At 38.3% G+C, this 23084-nt stretch overlaps 1 protein-coding gene across 2 annotated transcripts; it reads right to left on the bottom strand.

Moving 5' to 3' along the window:
* Positions 1-2660: 2660 nt before the first annotated feature.
* Positions 2661-17835, bottom strand: LOC132114414 (refilin-A-like). Of its 2 annotated transcripts, none has more exons than XM_059522498.1 (4): positions 17603-17835; positions 16592-16929; positions 3939-4048; positions 2661-3685 (listed from the first exon to the last, which is right to left on the bottom strand). In XM_059522498.1, exons 2-4 carry the CDS (start codon positions 16805-16807, stop codon positions 3343-3345), a joined length of 669 nt encoding a protein of 222 aa, XP_059378481.1. In that variant the 5' UTR covers positions 16808-16929; positions 17603-17835; the 3' UTR covers positions 2661-3342. The 2 variants fall into 2 exon arrangements, with proteins under 2 accessions (XP_059378481.1, XP_059378482.1); XM_059522499.1 differs by having other exon boundaries at positions 16592-16809.
* Between the last annotated feature and the right edge of the window lie 5249 nt (positions 17836-23084).

Genomic DNA, 23084 nt, shown 5'->3' with positions numbered 1-23084 from the left:
ATTAAAATCATTGTAAATCATTATAAAAAAGAGATCAGATGTGCTAAAACACTGGTCACATTTAAATCTAGACTTAAAACTCATCTGTTTAGCTGTGCATTTACTGAATGAGCACTGTGCAATGTCCGAACTGATTGCAATATATATTTTCACTGTTTTTTATTTAATTTTATGTAAAATCATTTTCTAACTGTTTTAAATTCATTTTAAATAAGTACAGTTTTAATAATTTTAAAAGTTTTAAAATTGCTTGTTTTATTCTTGTTATTATTTTTCTTCATTACTATTTTACTTTCTTTTATGTAAAGCACTTTGAATTACCATTGTGTACGAAATGTGCTATATAAATAAACTTGCCTTGCCTTGCCTAATCTACAAATGCATATGATTAACTGCATAGGACGTTAAATATATTAGGCTTAGGCCTTGTAAACACTTCAGATTTTGATTGGCTGACTGTTCTTCAAGACGCTAATAGGAAATGTCTGTTTTAGGAGCTTACTACAGGGTAGGTATGTTTTGTGTTCACCGAAGAGCGAAAACATTCAACATTTTATATTTAATAGCAATAAAGAGGGCACAGTTTAAGCACAGTCTCCATCCTGTAAAGCAAATGCAAAGAACTGCTATCCAAATTCTTGACTGAGTATCAGTTCTTTTATAACTCAGTCAAAGACGATTCGCCAAATGGTTGCAAATCATTAGACTAGAAAACTTTGTTTGAAAGTAAAACTGTAAGGCGTGGGCAAAATTAGGCAACACAAGCTTTTGTTAAAGCAGATAAGGAAACATACACGAGAGACAGGAGCAGAAATTGAAAATATACAGTTTATACATTTCAAAATATATACACTTCAAAGTGTAGTGATATCAGCACACAGCTTTTGTGACTGTAAAATAAGCATATTGCATTTACTGTATTTAACCTGATCTAGTCCAAAGCAAGCTTGAGCGAAGGGATTAAAATGATATACGCTCCCAAAAGCCCCAATACCTCTCTTACTGCTGGCAAATAAGAGATTGCTGGAAGGGGTTTGCATCCTAAGCTGGAAAGTATTTAACCTCGTTAGAAAATGCTGTGTAAGTGATAATGTACATGGAAATCAGAAACCCATTCTTACCTCACAGATCATTAAACATCCAGAGTTTAACACTGCATCGAAAGAAGACAAACATACAGCCCTTGTAGGGTTTGGGGCTTTTATTTAATCAGTCTGGGTATACTTTCTTTTTTCTTAAATTATTTTCTCATCTGTTTTTCAAAAGAAGTCCATTAAATTGGGAATTATACAAAAATATAAAGAGAATTACGAGCGCTGTGTGCCACATATACAGCAGGAAAATATTTTACAAAAACACAAATCATTGTGTTAGGAAATCAAACAAGAATCCATCTGTTAGCAGAAAGCATTTGTACACCAAACAAATGTAATCATAAAATGTGAAAAAATAAAACATCTCCCCTCAGATCTGAAATTCTTTTATCAACTTATCAAATGCCCATCTTGAGTGAACAGGAAGCGATTTATCAGTCGTGCCTTCCTCTAATTTTAATTTCTTATCAACCCCTGATGATTTTTTTGTCGGTTTGATTTGTGTCAGTGTCATTGAATATACTTGCACTAGTTTCCTGTGTTACATAAGATGAACAAAACTCTCTTCATTTTGTACTGCCAAGCTTTTCCTCAAAACTCAAACACATCCACCTACCAGACGGAAACATATTGTCCTTGTTTTTCTTACAATACACTATTTTGAGAAGATCTTTATCATAGAAAATCAGAAAAAAAACATCTAAATTCACAAAACACACTTCAGCTTTTACAGAATTGAAAGTGTATAGTCCAGACGCAAGGCAGACATGACGTACAGTACTTGCACCTCCACAATGCTTTACTGATCTCTCTCAGCGCATTGCTCCGTTACATCTCATCGCCTCCCTAAACAACAACAGCTCTGCTCCACAAAAGGGTTTGTAATACATGAAAGAGGAAACGCACTCGCTGGAGGAGACAGGAGCTTAGATTGCTAATCTAGATTTTGGCTGAGACTAACTGACTCCAACAATGTCAGAAATTACTCACCAAATGTTATCTAACCGTGCAATCGCAAAGTAAATCAGAAAACCATATGGTTCTCAGGAGGCCATAGAACTTTGTCTCTGTTTAGAGATAAGACATTTCTCACAAATCCAGCATTTGGCATTTCGATCCGAACATGCTGAATCCTCCCATCTAACACATGCTCAGTCCAGTCATCTCAAACACGCTTTTCTGTTTCCTGTCATTCTGTGAGTGCAGCTCTTATTTTGGCCACTGAATTATTAGCACGTCGGACGGCTTCTGAAACTCTTGTGCAAGAAATTATTCCACGTTTTCTGAGGTACAAACAGAAAGGCAGGGAAATATTTAAGGATGCATTTCCCTTTCTCTGAATTTTACAGAATCTTTGGTCCAACCTCTCAAGTGCTCTTACACGTTGACTTGCCCTTAGTCATACCAACACATTTACAGCCAAAACAAAAAAACATTCGATAAGTGCAATTTAAAGTTTCTATTTTCTCAGCCAGTTCTAATAATCTACAAATGAATGCCAGTAGACCTTAGTCATGGTTAACACATTAATTGAACACATCTGTGTTAAATTCAATACAGCATCTAACCTGACTAAGGTCTAGAGACTTTGTCCTCTCATCCACATATAATGGGTTTACAGTCTTTGCATTTTAATTATGAACTGTTTCCTATTTGAGGATTTGTAAGAATCAGCAATACTAAGATGATAAAGTAGGCCCACATGGACGCTGCATGTTTTAAATAATATTTGGGGAATATTGGCATAATTTCTATGGAATAATTAAAATAGAAAATTGCATAATTAATAATAATAATAAAATACAATGTAAGGGAACACAAATTGAAACCAAGCTAAATCTTAGTACCAGACACATAATTACTGATAAAAAAAGATGATTATTATTATAATTATTATTTTAATTCTGTGTATCTTTCAGTGGAATTCTGCGGGCTCCGATTCCTTGCGGACCTGTGAATCAGCTTTTCCCTCCACCTGACTGGTACGACTGGATATTAAAATGAAAAGAAAAAATCTCCAGATGTACATAAATACGTCATTGACACATAAAGACTGCACACACACACTTAACTCCAGCTCATCCCCACTATCAAGTACCAATGTCACTGGAAGCAAAAGAACAAAATGACCCTCGCTGACTTTTTGTTTCTTTTCTTTAAAGTCTCTTGCCATCCTTTTGAATCGGTGTTTAGTCCATGTTCTCTGACTGTGGCTCTTTAACGAAAACTTTGGGAAGGGTAACACATCTCAGAGGTCTTCTGTGTAAATGATGCATGGACTGGCGTCCTCGGTGGACTCCAGCCTGACTGTGGACACAAACCGTCGGTGCCCAGCTGCGTTTCTGTTGCCATTGTAGTTCAGCGTGGTGCGGTAGGTATTCCGGGTGTGCTTGGGGAACACGATGGTGGTGCTTTGGAAGTGTAGCGGCCTGTGCCGTGGCTCAAAGTGAACCTCTGACTTGTAGCTGCGCCACGTGCAGTTATGAACAGACACCACCGTCTCGCTGAAGGATGTGGCGGTCGGGACCTGGGCACAGAACACCTGGTCACGGAAGTGTCTGTCTGAAGCGTACTTCACTGCAGAGTTGAACCTGACAGTGGTCAAAAGACAAGAATTCATCAGGCAAAAAGTCTGAGAACAACTTGGAAATCAAATTTTGAAAAAGTTGTGATGCAAAGTAATGAGGAAATATTCCAGATTCTGCAGTATATTTGTGACACTGGACATGTGACTTGTACAGATGGCCAGATGTTCTTCCATTGAAGCGGAGATGGTCTTTCTCAAATCATGATGGAGAACATGTTTTTAAACATTGGTAGTTAATGGTGATATTTAACACTCACTTGATCTCTTTTTCTGGTTTGGGGTTAACTTCAATGCTCTCTCCATAGACCACAGGGTACATGCGTGACTTCGCATCTAGACCTTGAGAGTTCAGGAGCAAATATGGCAGCTACACAGGAAGACATTAAAGACACAGGAATTAGCCATCTAGCTAGCCATTACAACCCATAATAACAGATGTTCAATCCTGGCAAAATATTTGTGAATTTGACATTGACATACTTGTCAGTTTACTCATGCATGAGAGCTAAACTGTATAACTGACCACTGGCCACAGCAACTTTATGTTTCATGTCTCATTATTTTGTGGTCTCTTCTTTTCACATAATTTAACCTCAAATCAATGTTTCAATCAAATCACAAAATAAATCCCTTAAGGTGATAGAAGAAATTGTTTGTCCTCTGAATAAGAGCAATGTTTAGCATTTAGCAAAACAACATTTTAGCAATATCAAATGTGCAGCAATCCTAGAATATTTATCCTACAGTGCCTATTCGTGTTTTGGTGTCTATTTGAATATGAGCTGTATAAGCAGTCAACACTAATGTGCTTTAATCTAATAATTAAATTGTATTTTATTTTGTATTTCTTTTTATGAATGAAAATGTTTTTAATAGTTTTGTTGCTTTAGTGCCATCTGTGTGCATGTGTTTGTCTGCGTGCTGATGTGTGTGTGTATATATATATATATATATATATATATATATATATATATATATATTTGGCGCTCAGAAAAACGGTGACAATGTAGCCGTGTGTGCAAGTACACGCTCTGCTTCTCACTCTCTGTCTCTGACAACTCATAAAACCCAATTCCTCAGCAGCATATCATCAGCCAAACTGTCATCTGATGTGACATGGGAAACGTGGGCTCTTCCTGAGCTCGAGCAGAATATTTTTGAATACTCAGAGCACTCTCACATCCAGTAAATCAAGAAAACGTTAACTTGTATTGTCTCACATTCTAATCTGCATTTTTTGCTTCAGTTCATTTTAGTAACTTAGTTGACTGACTGAACCAGTTTTGAGGAGTCAGGAGAACTGATGGTCCACATGAGTGTGTTGAAGATGTCTGCTTGCAAAGCGAACTAGCGTTGTGCAAATACAATTATATGTCTTTATATTATTTTTCTCACAATAGTGCATCAAACTGTTTTTAAAGTGCACACTCATGAAACCAAAATGAGCATTTCTAAATGTTGTCAGAGACTGGAAGATGACTGCACTCATGCATGTTCTTTGGGTGGGAATCGTTTTCTTGTCCCTCATTATGAATCATACAAATTTGGCAGCACATGGTCATGAATAGGGTGCCATCTGGTATACCAGGGAGGCTCTTATGGCATTATGCTTCGTCTGTATGTGCTTTGAAATACCCGCAGAGCTGCGGAGATGACCACAATATGATCAAAACCACAATATTTGCTTTGCCACAAGCTAGAGACACAGTTGTGCACAGAGGTAAATGGGGAGGTGTATGACAGTGTTTGAGGAAGAAAGGAAATTGTCCAGCTCTGCCTTCAATTATCCTGTTCAATAACTGCTCACTATGGAATAAAATGGATGAACTTCAGTCACCATTTATTTATGATATTGTGATGCATTACATTTTTTATCTGTTTTTCAATTAAACAGAGGGTGGTCTGACTCTGTGTAAGCCAAGCAAGTGAGTAATTAGCAGCAAAATGAAAAACCCTCCCTTTACTAACATATATGCTGTTTATGAGAGGTTTCTGGCATCATGCTCTTTTCTCATGGATGTGAGCCAGTGAGAAAGTGATCACGCCCTTGAGCATGTGTCCATATGAGTATGAGAGAATGTGCGTTAAATCCAGGACGGATACTGTGTCCACTGTGCTGGGACAGAGCAGTTAAAGGGGTTATATGACGTGGCTAAAAAAACATTATTTTGTGTACGTGGTGTTATGCAATGTGTTTAAGCGGTTTAAGGTAAAAAAAACTAATTTTCCACATACTGTACATTATTGTTGCTCCACTATGCCCTGGCTTTGTGAAACGCATCTATTTCTTACAAAGCTCATCGTTTTGCGAGCTTTGGGCAGCTAAACAGTGCATTGTGATTGGCCAAATACCTCAAGCCTGTGATGGTAATGTTACCCCCCTTACCAGATTCAGGAAACTTTCCACCATAAAATGCACTGCACGCACTCAAATATTTGGGTTGAACTGTTCTGAAACAGTGTTGTAAATAAAATGTAACCACTGATTTCTAGTTGTGTCCTCAAAGTATTTTGGCTTTTGCAATGACACACACAGTGTCTCCATGACATGGGAGCGGCAACAATACTACAAAGAGAATAAAAGTTACGCCTTCTTTTTTTGCGTATACATTTGTGTGGTGTTATGCAAATCTTCCCACACAGTGATGTAGAAATGTGAGGGCGTGCTTTAGGAGGGCGTGGTTGAGCGTTCACTTTTACAAAGAATATCTCTTTGGGTTTGAGACTTTAATTGACTTTGTGACTTTATGGATCTTATGTAGCTTTTAACACTCCGAAAACAAAGGAAAACATGAAATCGCATCATATGACCCCTTTAAAGGTTCAACAGGTTGTCTGCAGTGGATGCCTCAACCAAACAGTATCTTAATCAAAGCTTGAAGGCTGAAGAGAGTTTGACATTACAGTGGCTTCACTACAGGTGCATCTCAATAAATTAGAATGTCGTGGAAAAGTTAATTTATTTCAGTAATTCAACTCAAATTGAGAAACTTGTGTATTAAATAAATTCAGTGCACACAGACTGAAGTAGTTTAAGTCTTTGGTTCTTATAATTGTGATGATTTTGGCTCACATTTGACAAAAACCCACCAATTCACGATCTAAACAAATTAGAATACTTCATAAGACCAATAATAAAATAACAAAAAAGCATTTTAGTGAAATGTTGGCCTTCTGGAAAGAATGTTCATTCATTGTACATGTACTCAATACTTGGTAGGGGCTCCTTTTGCTTTAATTACTGCCTCAATTCAGCGTGGCATGGAGGTGATCAGTTTGTGACACTGCTGAGGTGGTATGGAAGCCCAGGTTTCTGTGACAGTGGTCTTCAGCTCATCTGCATTTTTTGGTCTCTTGTTTCTCATTTTCCTCTTGACAATACTCCATAGATTCTCTCTGGGGTTCAGGTCTGGTGAGTTTGCTGGCCAGTCAAGCACATCAAGACCATGGTGATATAACCAACTTTTGGTGCTTTTGGCAGTGTAGCAGGTGCCAAATCCTGCTGGAAAATAAAATCAGCATCTTCAAAAAGCTGGTCAGCAGAAGGAAGCATAAAGTGCTCCAAAATTTCTTGGTAAACAGGTGCAGTGACTTTGGTTTTCAAAAAACACAGTGGACCAACACCAGCAGATGACATTGCACCCCAAATCATCACAGACTGTGGAAACTTAACACTGGACTTCAAGCAACTTGGGCTATGAGCTTCTCCACCCTTCCTCCAGACTCTATGACCTTGGTTTCCAAATGAAATACAAAACTTGCTCTCATCTGAAAAGAGGACTTTGGACCACTGGGCAACAGTCCAGTTCTTCTTCTCCTTAGCCCAGGAAGACGCTTCTGACATTGTCTATGGTTCAGGAATGGCTTAACAAGAGGAATACAACAACTGTAGCCAAATTCCTTGACATGTCTGTGTGCCTTGACCCCAGCCTCAGTCCATTACTTGTGAAGTTCACTCAAATTTTTGAACTGATTTTGCTTGACAATCCTCATAAGGCTGTGGTTCTCTTGGTTGGTTGTGCATCTTTTTCTTCCACACTTTTTCCTTCCACTCAACTTTCTGTTAACATGCTTGGATACAGCACTCTGTGAACAGCCAGCATCTTTGGCAGTGAATGTTTTTGGCTCACCCTCCTTGTGAAGGGTGTCAATGATTGTCTTATGGACAACTGTCAGATCAGCAGTCTTCCCCATGATTGTGTAGAATAGTGAACCAAACTGAGAGATCATTTTGAAGGATCATGAAACCTTTGCAGGTGTTTTGAGTTTATCAATCAGCTAGCATGTCACCACATTCTAATTTGTTGATATAGTGGATTGGTGGGTTTTTGTTAAATGTGAGCCAAAATCATTACAAGTAAAAGAACCAAAGACTTAAACTACTTCAGTCTGTTTGCACTGAATTTATTACATGAGTTTCTCAATTTGAGTTAAAGGAACTTTCCCACGACATTCTAATTTATTGAGATGCCCCTGTAGTGACGCCACTGTAATGTCAAACTCTCTTCAGACAAGCTTTGGTTGAGGCATACATTGCAGCCACCCTGTTGAACCTTTAAAGGGGTCATATGATGCAATTTCATGTTTTCCTTTGTCTTAGGAGTGTTAAAAGCTACATAAGATCCATAATATTAATTAGGAATACCATACCATAATACTGTGCTGCTCGTTCGTGTCTACCGTACCTAAGCCAGCGAACAAGGTGGTGAGACTTTGGTCTTCAGAACTAGTGGAGATATTGAAAGGCTTTTTTTGTCTGTACCGACTGGGAGGTGCTGTATGATCCAGATATTGACAGGCATAATGAAATAAGGTCTGCGTATGTTAAATTCTGTGAAGATGCTGTGATTCCAGTTAAACATTTTTCAAATAACTTAAGAGTTCATCAAACAACCGCAGTAAGAATTTTCATCAAGCACGGTGAGTAATGGCTTCTCCTATCATTGTTTCTTGCACCTCTTGCCACATGTACAGTTTATCTATCTCTGTCGCTGATGAGGGATTCACATGTGATAAATGCAGGGAAATAGTTAGGCTGACAGAGAAGATTTCAGAATTAGAGACACGCATCCAAACTTTAATTGAGGATAGTAAAAATGTTAGGGCTCTAGATACGGCTTTGGATGCGTCTAGCTCAGGGATTCCTGTACATTGTTCGGTTCCGGAAACAGAGCCCCAGCAGCAGGGCAACTGGGTGACAGTGAGGCAGCGTAGTCGTGGGTCAAAACACCGCTCTTCTGTTCCGATCAAAACATTAAACAGGTTCTCCCCACTCAGTGATGCACCCACTGAGAAACCTGATGAAAGTGCTCTAGTTATTGGTGATTCTATTGTACGGAACGTGAATATAGAGACACCAGCCACCATAGTCAAATGTTTACCGGGAGCCAGAGCGCCTGACATCTTGGCAAATTTAAAAGTGCTGGCTAATGCTAAACGTAAATACAGTAAGATTGTTATTCATGCCGGCGCTAATGATGTTCGACTTCGCCAGTCGGAGATCACTAAAAATAACATTAAAGAGGTGTGTGAACTTGCAAGCACGATGTCAGACACTGTAATATGCTCTGGTCCCCTCCCTGCTTACCGTGGTGATGAGATGCATAGCAGATTGTCATCACTCAATGGCTGGATGTCTAAGTGGTGCCCACAGAATAACATAGGTTTCATAGACAATTGGACGAGCTTTTGGGGCAGACCTGACCTGTTTAAAAGAGATGGTCTTCATCCCTCCTGGGGTGGCGCCACTCTTCTCTCTAGAAATATGGCAAATAGTCTTAGTGTTTATACTTGACTAACTGGGGCCCAGGTCAGGAAGCAGACAGACTGGCTAAACCGACCGTCTGCTAGCTGCCTCCCGTCACAGAGGTCAGTTAATTCTCAGCACATAGAGACTTTTTCACCTAGATATCACACTATAGAGACTGTGTCTGTTCCCCGAACTAGAAAAAACAAAAAACGTCCAAACCAGGTTAAGATTAACAATTTAATTGAGGTTCAACAAATAAAAAACAGAAGCAATATGGATAAACAAATGATAAAGCTTGGCTTATTGAATATCAGATCCCTTTCTACGAAAACACTTTTTGTAAATAATATGATCACTGATCATAATATAGATGTACTCTGTTTGACAGAAACCTGGCTAAAACCTGATGATTACATTATTTTAAATGAGTCCACCCCCCAAGATTACTGTTATAAACATGAGCCACGTCTAAAAGGCAAAGGTGGAGGTGTTGCTTCAATTTATAACAACGTTTTCAGGATTTCTCAGAGGGCAGGCTACAAGTATAACTCGTTTGAAGTAATGGTACTTCATATAACATTATCCAAAGAAACAAATGTTAATGATAAATCCCCTGTTATGTTTGTACTGGCTACTGTATACAGGCCACCAGGGCACCATACAGACTTTATTAAAGAGTTTGGTGATTTTACATCTGAGTTAGTTCTGGCTGCAGATAAAGTTTTAATAGTTGGTGATTTTAATATCCATGTTGATAATGAAAACGATGCATTGGGATCAGCATTTATAGACATTCTGAACTCTATTGGTGTTAGACAACACGTTTCAGGACCTACTCATTGTCGAAATCATACTCTAGATTTAATACTGTCACATGGAATTGATGTTGATGGTGTTGAAATTATTCAGCCAAGTGATGATATCTCAGATCATTATTTAGTTCTTTGCAAAATTCATATAGCCAAAATTGTAAATTCTACTTCTTGTTACAAGTATGGAAGAACCATCATTTCTAACACAAAAGACTGCTTTTTAAGTTATCTTCCTGATGTATCCAAATTCCTTAGCATATCCAAAACCTCAGAACAACTTGATGATGTAACAGAAACTATGGACTCTCTCTTTTCTAGCACTTTAAATAAAGTTGCTCCTTTACGCTTAAGGAAGGTTAAGGAAAACAGTTTGACACCATGGTATAATGAGCATACTCGCACCCTAAAGAGAGCAGCCCGAAAAATGGAGCGCAGCTGGAGGAAAACAAAACTAGAGGTATTTCGTATTGCTTGGCGGGAAAGTAACATATCCTACAGAAAAGCATTAAAAACTGCTAGATCCGATTACTTTTCTTCTCTTTTAGAAGAAAACAAACATAACCCCAGGTATTTATTCAATACAGTGGCTAAATTAACGAAAAATAAAGCCTCAACAAGTGTTGACATTTCCCAACACCACAGCAGTAATGAGTTTATGAACTACTTTACTTCTAAAATCGATACTATTAGAGATAAAATTGCAACCATTCAGCCGTCAGCTACAGTATCACATCAGACAGTGCACTATAGACCCCCTGAGGAACAGTTCCACTCATTCTCTACCATAGGAGAGGAAGAATTGTATAAACTTGTTAAATCATCTAAACCAACAACATGTATGTTAGACCCTATACCATCTAAGCTCCTGAAAGAGGTGCTTCCAGAAGTCATAGATCCTCTTCTGACTATTATTAATTCCTCATTGTCATTAGGACATGTCCCCAAAACCTTCAAACTGGCTGTTATTAAGCCTCTCATCAAAAAACCACAACTTGACCCCAAAGAACTAGTTAATTATAGACCAATCTCGAATCTCCCTTTTCTGTCCAAGATACTAGAAAAGGTGGTATCCACACAATTATATTCCTTCTTAGAGAAAAATGGTATATGTGAGGATTTCCAGTCAGGATTTAGACCGTATCATAGTACTGAGACTGCTCTTCTTAGAGTTACAAATGATCTGCTCTTATCATCTGATCGTGGGTGTATCTCTCTATTAGTTTTATTGGATCTTAGTGCTGCGTTTGACACAATTGACCACAACATTCTTTTGCATAGACTTGAATACTTTGTTGGCATCAGTGGAAGTGCATTAGCATGGTTTAAATCGTACTTATATGACCGCCATCAGTTCGTAGCAGTGAATGAAGATGTATCCTATCGATCACAAGTGCAGTATGGAGTACCTCAAGGCTCAGTACTAGGGCCGCTACTCTTCACGCTTTATATGTTACCCTTGGGAGATATCATCAGGAAACATGGTGTTAGCTTTCACTGTTATGCTGATGATACTCAGCTCTATATTTCTTCGCAGCCCGGTGAAACACACCAATTTGAAAAACTAATGGATTGCATAGTCGATATAAAAAACTGGATGACGAGTAATTTCTTACTGCTAAATTCTGAAAAAACAGAGGTGTTAATTATAGGACCTAAAAACTCTGCTCGTAATAACCTAGAACATTGTCTAAGACTTGATGGTTGCTCTGTCAATTCTTCGTCATCAGTTAGGAACCTAGGTGTGCTACTTGATCGCAATCTTTCCTTAGAAAGCCACGTTTCTAGCATTTGTAAAACTGCATTTTTCCATCTCAAAAATATATCTAAATTACGGCCTATGCTCTCAATGTCAAATGCAGAAATGTTAATCCATGCATTTATGACCTCAAGGTTAGATTATTGTAATGCTTTATTGGGTGGTTGTTCTGCACGCTTAGTAAACAAACTACAGCTAGTCCAAAATGCAGCAGCAAGAGTTCTTACTAGAACCAGGAAGTATGACCATATTAGCCCGGTCCTGTCAACACTGCACTGGCTCCCTATCAAGCATCGCATAGATTTTAAAATATTGCTTATTACTTATAAAGCCCTGAATGGTTTAGCACCTCAGTATTTGAATGAGCTCCTTTTACATTATAATCCTCTACGTCCGCTACGTTCTCAAAACTCAGGCAATTTGATAATACCTAGAATATCAAAATCAACTGCAGGCGGCAGATCCTTTTCCTATTTGGCGCCCAAACTCTGGAATAACCTACCTAACATTGTTCGGGAGGCAGACACACTCTTGCAGTTTAAATCTAGATTAAAGACCCATCTCTTTAACCTGGCATACACATAACATACTAATATGCTTTTATTATCCAAATCCGTTAAAGGATTTTTAGGCTGCATTAATTAGGTAAACCGGAACCGGAAACACTTCCCATAACAACCTATGTACTTGCTACATCATTAGAAGAATGGCATCTACGCTAATATTTGTCTGTTTCTCTCTTGTTCCGAGGTCACCGTGGCCACCAGATCCAGTCTGTGTCCAGATCAGAGGGTCACTGCAGTCACCCGGATCCAGTACGTATCCAGACCAGATGCTGGATCAGCACCTAGAAAGGACCTCTACATCCCTGAAAGACAGCGGAGACCAGGACAACTAGAGCCCCAGATACAGATCCCCTGTAAAGACCTTGTCTCAGAGGAGCACCAGGACAAGACCACAGGAAACAGATGATTCTTCTGCACAATCTGACTTTGCTGCAGCCTGGAATTGAACTACTGGTTTCGTCTGGTCAGAGGAGAACTGGCCCCCCAACTGAGCCTGGTGTCTCCCAAGGTTTTTTTCTCCATACTGTCACCGATGGAGTTTCGGTTCCTTGCCGCTGTCGCCTCTGGCTTGCTTAGTTGGGGACACTTCATCTACAGCGATATCGTTGACTTGATTGCAAACAAATGGACAGACACTATTTAACTGAACAGAGATGACATAACTGAATCCAATGATGAACTGCCTTTAACTATCATCTTTGCATTATTGACACTGTTTTCCTAATGAATGTTGTTCAGTTGCTTTGACGCAATGTATTTTGTTTAAAGCGCTATATAAATAAAGGTGACATTGACATTGAGAAACTTGTAAGAATTACAGACATTTAACAGAGGGTGATCTGAGTAAAAAAAAAAAAAGGAAACAAAGAGTTGTGGTATAAGGTAAAGTGTATAACTAATATGATACCTAATAGGACGAGTTTGCAGTTTGTAAATGAGGAGACTAAAATACAGATAGAGGAACCGAACTTGCACAACTAATCTAATATCGATCAATCTCAATAAATTAAAGCAATCTCTAATATCAGGAGATACCTGATAAGTTGCTGATTATCATGCATTCCTACTGCACTCTCATGACGCTTTAATTTCAGCAAACAGAGGTCATCAGTTTCTTATGCAACTGACTGCTACAGCTCTGCTGTTAGGCCTGCCACACTAAAATAGACTGGAGAGATTTATTTAATGTCATTAAAAAACCACAACTCTTAAAATAGACCGGCAACCACAAAATGAGAGGGACAGGGCAGATATATCCTCTGCAAGCATGCATAGTGTATATACGTACATGCTGGGATAGACGCCCTCGCAAAGCAAGGTTGCAATGAACGGAAAATACAAAGTGCAGCAAACAATGATCGCTTTGTATGCCTACATTTTCTTTTCTACTCTGAGAGAGCGTTTGGTCCTCATATACTGTTGCCTGCAGGCTCGACCACATTTGTATACTTCAAGTAATAGGATTTTGGAAACAGCATTTTCTGAAGAACAGCGACAGAGGGAAGTTTTGTTGACTTTGGCAAGAGAACTTTCCAAAGTGTTAATGAAATATTGTGAAGTATAAAAAAAAATCATGTTGCACAAATATATTTATACTGCTCTTTTCTATTTTACTGAGTGATACGCTTTTTATTGCAGTGGCGTCCCAACAAGTGCATGCATGTTTCTCGAAGAGGAGTGTCTGACTGATCATTTTATACACTCCAAAATGTCTTTAGATAGTTGCTCTTAGCGGCGTGCTTTGACAAAGCATTTATGCTGCATGACAGAGACAAATGCAGCTCAATCACGTTAACAGTCGAGCAGCGTATCACTTCAGTTCAGGCCTCTCATACTGGAATCTGTTTAATAGGATTTGTGTTTTGTTAGTGCTGATCTGTGTTTTCTCAGGGAAAATGGAATTTCCTGCCCTAGAAGATGGATCCATTATGAAGTGTTGGAAAATGTTGTCTTTCTATGCTAATCTGAATCTTCTAGCATTGTAGATAATCTGAAGTATTGAGACATTGCAAGGAGTTTTTCACTATAGTATAGTAGCCCTAGTTCAATATGAAAGGGCACTTAGATTTAAATAGATGGTCATGTCAAATATGGACACTGTTAGTTTAGCATGCTATGTAATCTTTCAGAGGCAGAAATAAAACTCTGGGTCATGCTGAGGCACTTGTGCAGTGCTATACTGTAGCACACATGCACTGTCGAGTAATACTGTACCGTGATATATTTATGTGTGTGTCTCAGCACTACTTGTGTGTATATATGTGCTGTAAAAGGGTTGTTATGAGGAAGCTATGAGGGACTGAGAGATCGGTTACAGTTACCACATTCACCAAACACAAGGTCAACTTGTTTACAGAAACTCTTACTCTCTGGTTGCTCCTTGTCATCCCTGCTTCATTAGAGTGAGTCTCTATTTCAGGATTCTGCCTTATTGGTTCTCATTATTTGTCTCTGGCCACCACACTGTCAACAATGTTGGTTTGTGTTTAAAGGGTTAGTTCACCCAAAAATGAAAATTCTGTCATTAATTACTCACCCTCATGTCATTCCAAACCCGCAAGACCTCCGTTCATCTTCGGAACACAAAATATGATATATTTGATACATTCTGACAGCTCTCTGACCCCCATAGACAGCAAGGATCCTTACACAATTGACGTCCAGAAACGTAGCAAGGCGATCGAGATTATTAAAATAATCTATGTGACCCCTAGGGGTTCAACCAGAAGCTATGAGAATACTTTTTGTGCGAAAAAAAAAATGCAATGCAAACAGTGTATGTTGTTTTGTGTCAGCCGCACCACACGGATACGTTATTTTCACTCAAATCAAAGCACAAACAATGTAGAAAAATGGCGCTAGGGTGATGCGGAGGAGACGAATTGTTGAATAAAGTCGTTATTTTTTTTCTTTTGTGTACAAAAAGTTTTCTCATAGCTTTGTAATATTATGGGTGAACCCCTGATGTCACATGGATTATTTTACCAATCTCCTTGCTACGTTGTGGATGTTGATCGTGTAAGGACCCTTGCTGTCCATGGGGGGTCAGAGAGCTGTCAGAATGCATCAAAAATATCTTAATTTGTGTACTGAAGATAAACGGATGTCTTGCGGGTTTGGAACGACATGAGGGTGAGTAATTAATGACAGAATTTTCTTTTTTGGGAGAACAATCCCTTTAAGACAAACTGAATATGTACTTCAATATTCTAACATATTTTGGATTGAATCTACTTATTTTTTAAAACTTGCTCTCCTGTGACTTTAATCGTTCTGTTCATACAGAAGCAGTTTGAACGCTGCCAGTATGAATAAGTAACTTAAGTCAAATGTCTTAACCATATTCACTAACTGTGTCCATAGTGAATATGAAATGTTGACTACCATAACAACAGCTAATCATATTACAATTATGTTATTTAAAATTGGTATGACATGAAATGCCTATTTTCTAAATGGAAGATATTGATCCTTATACTGTAGTCTATTTAAACCCATTGCTTTTTTTGTGATCAACCTCAAACTCGCATTGCAGAAACACCTACATCTAATCAACAATTGAGCCAAGTAAAGTTTTTTTGATAATCCGTTTCACTCCACAAAAAAATTATCTGCCTCTATTTTTGTTACATCATGACTTAAATGAGTACATTTAAGGTGCAGGTTCGTCTGTCAAAGGACAAAACTGATGGAAGACAACAACTGGATCTAAAACCTTTGGATGACACACAGCTCGTATCTCCAAAGCCACACATGAACACAGTTCAGATGTCACTGACATTTATAACTTAAGTGTGCGCAAAACAACCATACTAAAAAATATAAACATATTGCATTGTGATAATCAGTTTCATTGTTTTATCTCTTTTTAAAATTGATTCCTCTTCCTGGACAACAAGCAGTACCCTAACCCTACCCCTAAAATCAGTGCACCGAAGGATGCATCAGATGCAAAGGATGCTGATTGAGAAACACATCCTTCTTGGGTCTTATTTAAGGTCTGAGGCTTCATTAGATGAATGCATACCAGTTTGCCTTCCCGGGTCTCCTTTCTGCAGTATCCTTGCAGCTCATTTGGGGTTGAGCAGCTGCCGGCGCGCGACTCGAGGATCCCCGGTGACAGAGAGTAGAAGGGCGGACTGGGGCTTGGAGGGAGTCCTGAATCCGGACTATCAAGCAGTCCCTCCCGGTTCTTTCCTTTCAAACTCTCATCCATAGCTTGCAAATGTAAATGCCCCACCATTTCTGGAAGAGCATAAATGTTTTAAACCAAGTGAATTCACTCCAGGAACGACAATACGAGAGGTTTAAACCTAAAGTCCCATATCAGAGCCACAGACGGAGTCCTGGTGTCCCAATAGATGCCTAAAACGAAAGTTTTACAATATATATTAAATGAGACAATGGTTTGCACTTTTGACTCCAAAGTATTCACTAGAGTCAATTTTGGTTTCAGTGAATATTTCTGTGTCAGTTTCTGTAAAGACACAAATAGTTAAACCTGGTCTATTATTATAATACTATTATTATATACATTTTTGTATACATTTATATACCAGTATAATGCGTAACAATTTGCCCTGAGCTAACAGTTAAATTAGAAACACACACACAACCTTATATTTACTGAGATATAGCCCTTGTTACAACTAGCCCCGGTCTACCTATTTTATAAAAATGCTGTAAATCATTATAAAATTATTACTGAAATATTTATAATAAACAATGTCTGTCTTAAAACCTAGTGTGCTGCTATGCCAGACAGCAGTTTAGTCATCATAAGCGCGTTCGAACACTACAGTAATCAATCGCTCTCATGATGCCCAAAATACCGCGTCGACAGGCGGCTCGTTCGGTTTCGAAACGTGCTCCCAAATATGTTCCCAAACGTGCGCGTTACAAGACAATGCATGGACGAGTTCTTCTAGTTATTTGTACTTAATTAAAAGATAAACAAAATTCACAGTTAATGCACTCTACTATACATTTAGACTAGCCTATATTTGGGAGGAAAATATGCCTTAGAGTTTTATGTTACCTTTGAATTTAGAAATCCCGCCGGTTAAAACTCCGTGAACCCTTGGTTCATGATCTCAGAATAATAATAAAAAAGGTAAATTCCACAAACAGACGCGATGACTTCCTCGCAAACAGTTTAAGGAGTGCGAGAAGAATACCACAAATCTGTAAAGTCTCACAAAAGTCCCCAGCTCATAAGTGCCGGTGTTTTCTGGAAGCGCAGAAGCGTCTCTGGCAGCAGCGGTGCGTCTGTCTGTGAACGAGCAGAGCGCGCACTTTGACGGCGAGGCTTTATACTCCTGGAGCCAATCCAGAGCTGCCCAGGCGATGATGCCTTTACCAGCGCCGGCCAGCAGGGGGAGAGCTGCATTTGACAGTTCTGACCTTACATTATCGCAAAAAGATTAATAATTTGCAAAAAAATAAATAAAAATGTGTATAAAACATTGTATACATCAATTTACACATTTCAAATTTATTTTAAATTGATTTCTGTTGCCGAAATAATGTGCTTAATTGGCCTCAGCTCTTGAGAAAGTGTATTGGGTTACTGTGGGATTAGTGTGTCACACTTTTGAAAATTAGAGTGACCAGGTTTTTGGCAAAGACACAGCTTTCATTCTCTGTAATGTAATGCGGTTCTGTTGAGAACCATGAGCTGCTAGGAAAGACATTGAGGACACAACATTTTAAGTCAGTCAGCCTAACAGCTGAAACGGGGACACACCTCATAAAACAGGGAGTGTCCCGGGTAAACCGCCACTTCAGCCGAGGACACTTGTCCTTTCTTTATACCACATGTGCCATTTGATTATTGGTGATAACTGACCATAATGGAAACAAAAATGAACTACTGCACACAGTCCTGTGCTTGGCTGTATTGTAGACTATTGTTTGTGTATAAACAGTCACTACTTGACAATTAAGTGCTAAAATGCATTTGAAATGCAGTCACATTGATTTTGGCACATGTGTGTGTGTGTGTGTGTATATTAATTGTTAATATAAGTAGGCCCTATTTAGGCTATTCTAATAGTTCATATGCTTATTTAGCATGTACAGGCAAACTATTACATAAGAAATGCATTCATAAACATTTTAAGATTAACATATTCAGTTTAACTTTTAGGCATTAAATTGGATTTCTAAGTGCTTTGTATTTTGATAAACAGCAGTAAATTGCATGAAATATGCGCACCAGTGAAATGCTTGTGAAAATGACTGAATATGTTGCACCATCTGCCAATAAAGAACAGTCCATAACTACTTTCCCTTGGTCTTCCTTGATCTTTGTATATAGTGTCAATGCAACATAGCAACAGCTAATGATGGCTGTTACACAACTCATGTAAAAGATATCTGTTTTTCTGCTTCCTTACAGTAAATGGCACAATATTATGTATTGTGTGGGACAGTTGGCAACCCTCATGCCTCAGCAACCTAAGGAAAATATTTACTTGGTCAGAAACTACGCAGAAGCCTAGTCTGAGCCATCTTGCGTGTAAGCTGTGTGAGTGTGAATGAGCGCGTCTCAAAGCTCGGGTCGTTGTGTAGTTGTATTTCAGGCCTGGGTGGAGTAAGGGTGGGCACTTCCACTCTTCAAGACATTTGTACTAAACCAAAAACACTTAGGCGTACATACAGGCCTATGTCAGACAGAAAAACAAAGAAATAAGATAACAATGCTGGCAGTAAAACCAGATAAAAGCAATGGGAGAATCTGGCAGTTATTTACAGATGTGCTGTTTGTTTGAACCTGGAGAAGAGTTATTCACTGATTCTGGGGAAAGATACATGACTGGTTCAAACACAGAAACACGTGCATAAACACACACAATCATGAAACACATCCAGAGAACTGACTGAGACTTTGATGGTTCAGCAGTTTTCAGACTTTACCTCGGCAAATTGCCAGGAATCACAGCAAAGCTTTTATTGTTTGAATGGGATTTTGCCAAACAAAGGTGCCTTCATAGCACATAAGTGTTGAGTGTTAGAATAAACTCTCCAGAAACCCAGAACTCTTTCTGTCATTCACACATGCCTACATATATAAATGTAAATATCAAATGCAGTCGGAAACGACAGTTCTTAGGGTCACAGTGGAAAGGGGCAGAAAGTGACCTTAATTTCCAAATATGGCCAACAGTTTATAATTGTCATCTAATGCTGGTGAAGTTCAACATTCTTTAAGTAAACTTGCAAATTTTGAAGTATACATTTGATATCGTGCCTCTACATATTGTGTGACTCCAAAACATCAAAAGCATTCATGAAGACTTTAATGAAGAACAATTTGATGAACCAAACCTCTTTGAACAAGTTTTTCCTCAGAAGGGAGTCTAGATTATAAAAACAAAATTGTGCAGCAATAAAATCAGCAGTCTAGGACAGGTTTGCTTAAAGGGACTGTGAGGAGTGGGGTGGGGCCGAGAGCTTTGGGAACAGGAACGAAGGCCGGTGGAGTGATTGAAGATGAGCGACACCTGCTCGATCCACCGGTCTCGAGTCCCACAGAGGAGATGGAAGGATATAAAACTGGAGCGATGACAGTGAAGGACGAGAGAGGACCATGCCTGGATTTTAGTTTGTGTTTGGTTTTTATTTGTGCGTGACAGTCGTTCGTGAGGGGCTGACGTGCTATTTTGTCTTTATTTTGTGATTAAAGTTTATATTTGATTGTCCGCCGGCAGAGGTGGGTAGTAACGAGTTACATTTACTTTGTTACATTTACTTGAGTAATTTTTTGGGGTAACTAATACTTTTCGGAGTATATTTAAAGATGGGTACTTTATACTCTTACTTGAGTAAATTATTGGGGAAAAATCTGTACTTTTACTTCGTTACTGTGGGAGGCGCTTCTCTCGTTACTTTATCTTAATGCAATAAATGTTATAAATGCTTCAGTTTATTCCAAACGCGCCGTCTACTTTTCTCTGGGCAATGAGCGATGCCCATTCGCGAATGATTCATTCTTTTGAGTCAATTCTTTTCAAAGGCTTGATCAAACCAATTGGCAAACGAGTGAATTGGTTCATGAATGAGTTTGAATGAGTCGTTCAGTTCTCTGCCGCACGCGCTGAACGACTGAAGCGGTTCACTCAGAGTTGTAACGTTTAAGAACATCAGCAGCGTTGAAAACGTGGCTGGAACTGCACTGAATTGAAAGCAAATCTGCAAAGGCTATTATTTGCTTGCGATGGAGATCCTTATTAGATGAACACCGCGTGTGCTGTCTACTGTTTAACAGGTAATAACTTGGGCTACATTCGATTACAGTACACGATACCTCTGACATTAGTTTGTTGTACGTATGTGGCTTATAACAGAGGGGAGTCAAGTTGAATGCAGCTTCCAAAAGACAAAAAATAGCCGATTAAGATTTTATTAATTTTAATACAATCACACCGGTGCGAGTACGTTCAGCAAGTCATAACATCAGCTCTAAATTCAGATCCGTGATTGCTTGCTGGCGCTGAGCCAGAGATAGATGTGTTTTTACAGCACTGCGCATTATAACAAATCACACATGATTCTTTTGAGCTTATTAAAGCATTGGCCAATCAGAGGTGTTCCGATGAGTCATCGCTAAAATGCCGGCGCTTCCTTCACTCGCTCACTGACTGGATACCTCTTTCTGGCGAATTCTCTCGTCAGAAACAACAAAGTGCAGATGTGTGTACGAATCTTTAATTAAGATATTGATTTCACAGTGTTAACAGTTTCAGTGATTTTAATGTGAGTTTCTGAGAGGGATTGAAATCTAGACTGTCAGTGAAAATTATCTTTAATAATGTAAATGTTATTTGCTCTCTTTCTGAACAATGAAAGATTAGTAGCAATATTTATATCACATTAACTTTCAATGTTAAATTCACATTTAATATAAAGTCAGTCGTATTAAAAATATGTTATGGCATGACACCTATATCTGTTACTTAAGTAAACAGACAGGGTTTTATAATAAATTACATAAATTGGAGTAAAGGCTGATGAAATATATACATTTATACACACACACATACATTACATACATTTTATCTATATATCTAAATAAAAATAGGCTCAGTATATATGACCCAAAGTAACTAGTAACTAACTACTTGAGTAGATTTTTTATCCGATACTCTTTTACTCTTACTCAAGTAACTATTCAAGACTAGTACTTTTACTTTTACTTGAGTAAATATTTCTAGAAGTACTTTTACTTTTACTTGAGTACAGTTTTTGGGTACTCTACCCACCTCTGTCCGCCGGTTCCCACCTCCTTCTTCCCGAGATTATGAAGATTTAATTCGTTACAGGGATATTTGTAAATCTAGAAAAGAAAACCATATGACCAATACATTTGTGAAAAAATATTGATTCCCTGTTCTGGACTATAACTATAAAGATAACGATATTAGTGTTCACACCAGTGAACGATGTCGTCTGCTGCTTTAAATTCTCGAGCTCTTTACAGCAGAATGGATTCTGATTGGCTGTAAATGTTTTTATTGATTCGTCAGCTGGAAAAAAAAATCGTTCTGAGTGATTCCAACGATGTCATTTCTCTGTGTCTTTATCGTTTTAGTTTGATATTTTTGATACTTTGATATTGAGAATGATTTTTAGAGCTATGTCTTTATAGTTATTGTCCTTGGTGTGAACGGGCCTTTATTAGCAAAAATGTACATTTGCTTATAATAATGTCACATAATGCTTGATATGTGAGATCATTATAACAAATTTGATATCTAGGCACTTTACTGTTTATGATGTCCAAACACAATTAGGGATGAAGAATCATCATAAATTTGAATATACTTTTGATGCTTGGATCCATAAATATGTTTTTATACATTGTTTTTATGCATTCACTTTTTTTTACCAAAAGAAGCATATTAAAGTAAAATATGAATATACGGCATGGACCGTTTTATGCACTTTATACTCTGTTTTCGCACAGAGGATCTTCATTCACTTTGACTTTGTTTTTCTTGAGTATATGAGACTACTGTATGAGAAGGATCTCTCACTCTCTCTCCCTATTCCTTCACATACACCCAAACTCATGCATTTGTTGTATGTTGTACTGACTCACTGTAGTGATTCATATTCCCTGTCTGAAATGGTGTGTTTGTAAATAGTTTTAAGTGATGACCCTTTCAGACATTGTGTGGTTTTACTCCTCCTCTCCCTCTCAAAAGCAGACAGACTCAGTGTATAGTGTGTGTATGTGCCGAAAAAAAGAAAATAATGTTTAATGTATAAGACATGAGTGTGTCGAAAGTGGAATGGGACTTTTTGGGCACACACACACACACACACACACACACACACACACACACACACACAATAAATACAGAAAACAATAAAATTTTACAATAAAATAAAAATAAACTTTGTTTACTTCATTTTTATACCAGTTTTACAAGTGAAGGCGTTCCCAAATGGAGGTTTTTGTGAATTTGTCAGGTTTTGCTCACTTTTGGGTACAAATTTGCCCCCAAAATATGGTT

This window comes from Carassius carassius, chromosome 34, assembly GCF_963082965.1.
Source record: "Carassius carassius chromosome 34, fCarCar2.1, whole genome shotgun sequence".
Lineage (NCBI taxonomy): Eukaryota > Metazoa > Chordata > Actinopteri > Cypriniformes > Cyprinidae > Carassius > Carassius carassius.
This window is presented reverse-complemented; position numbering and strand designations above follow the sequence as displayed.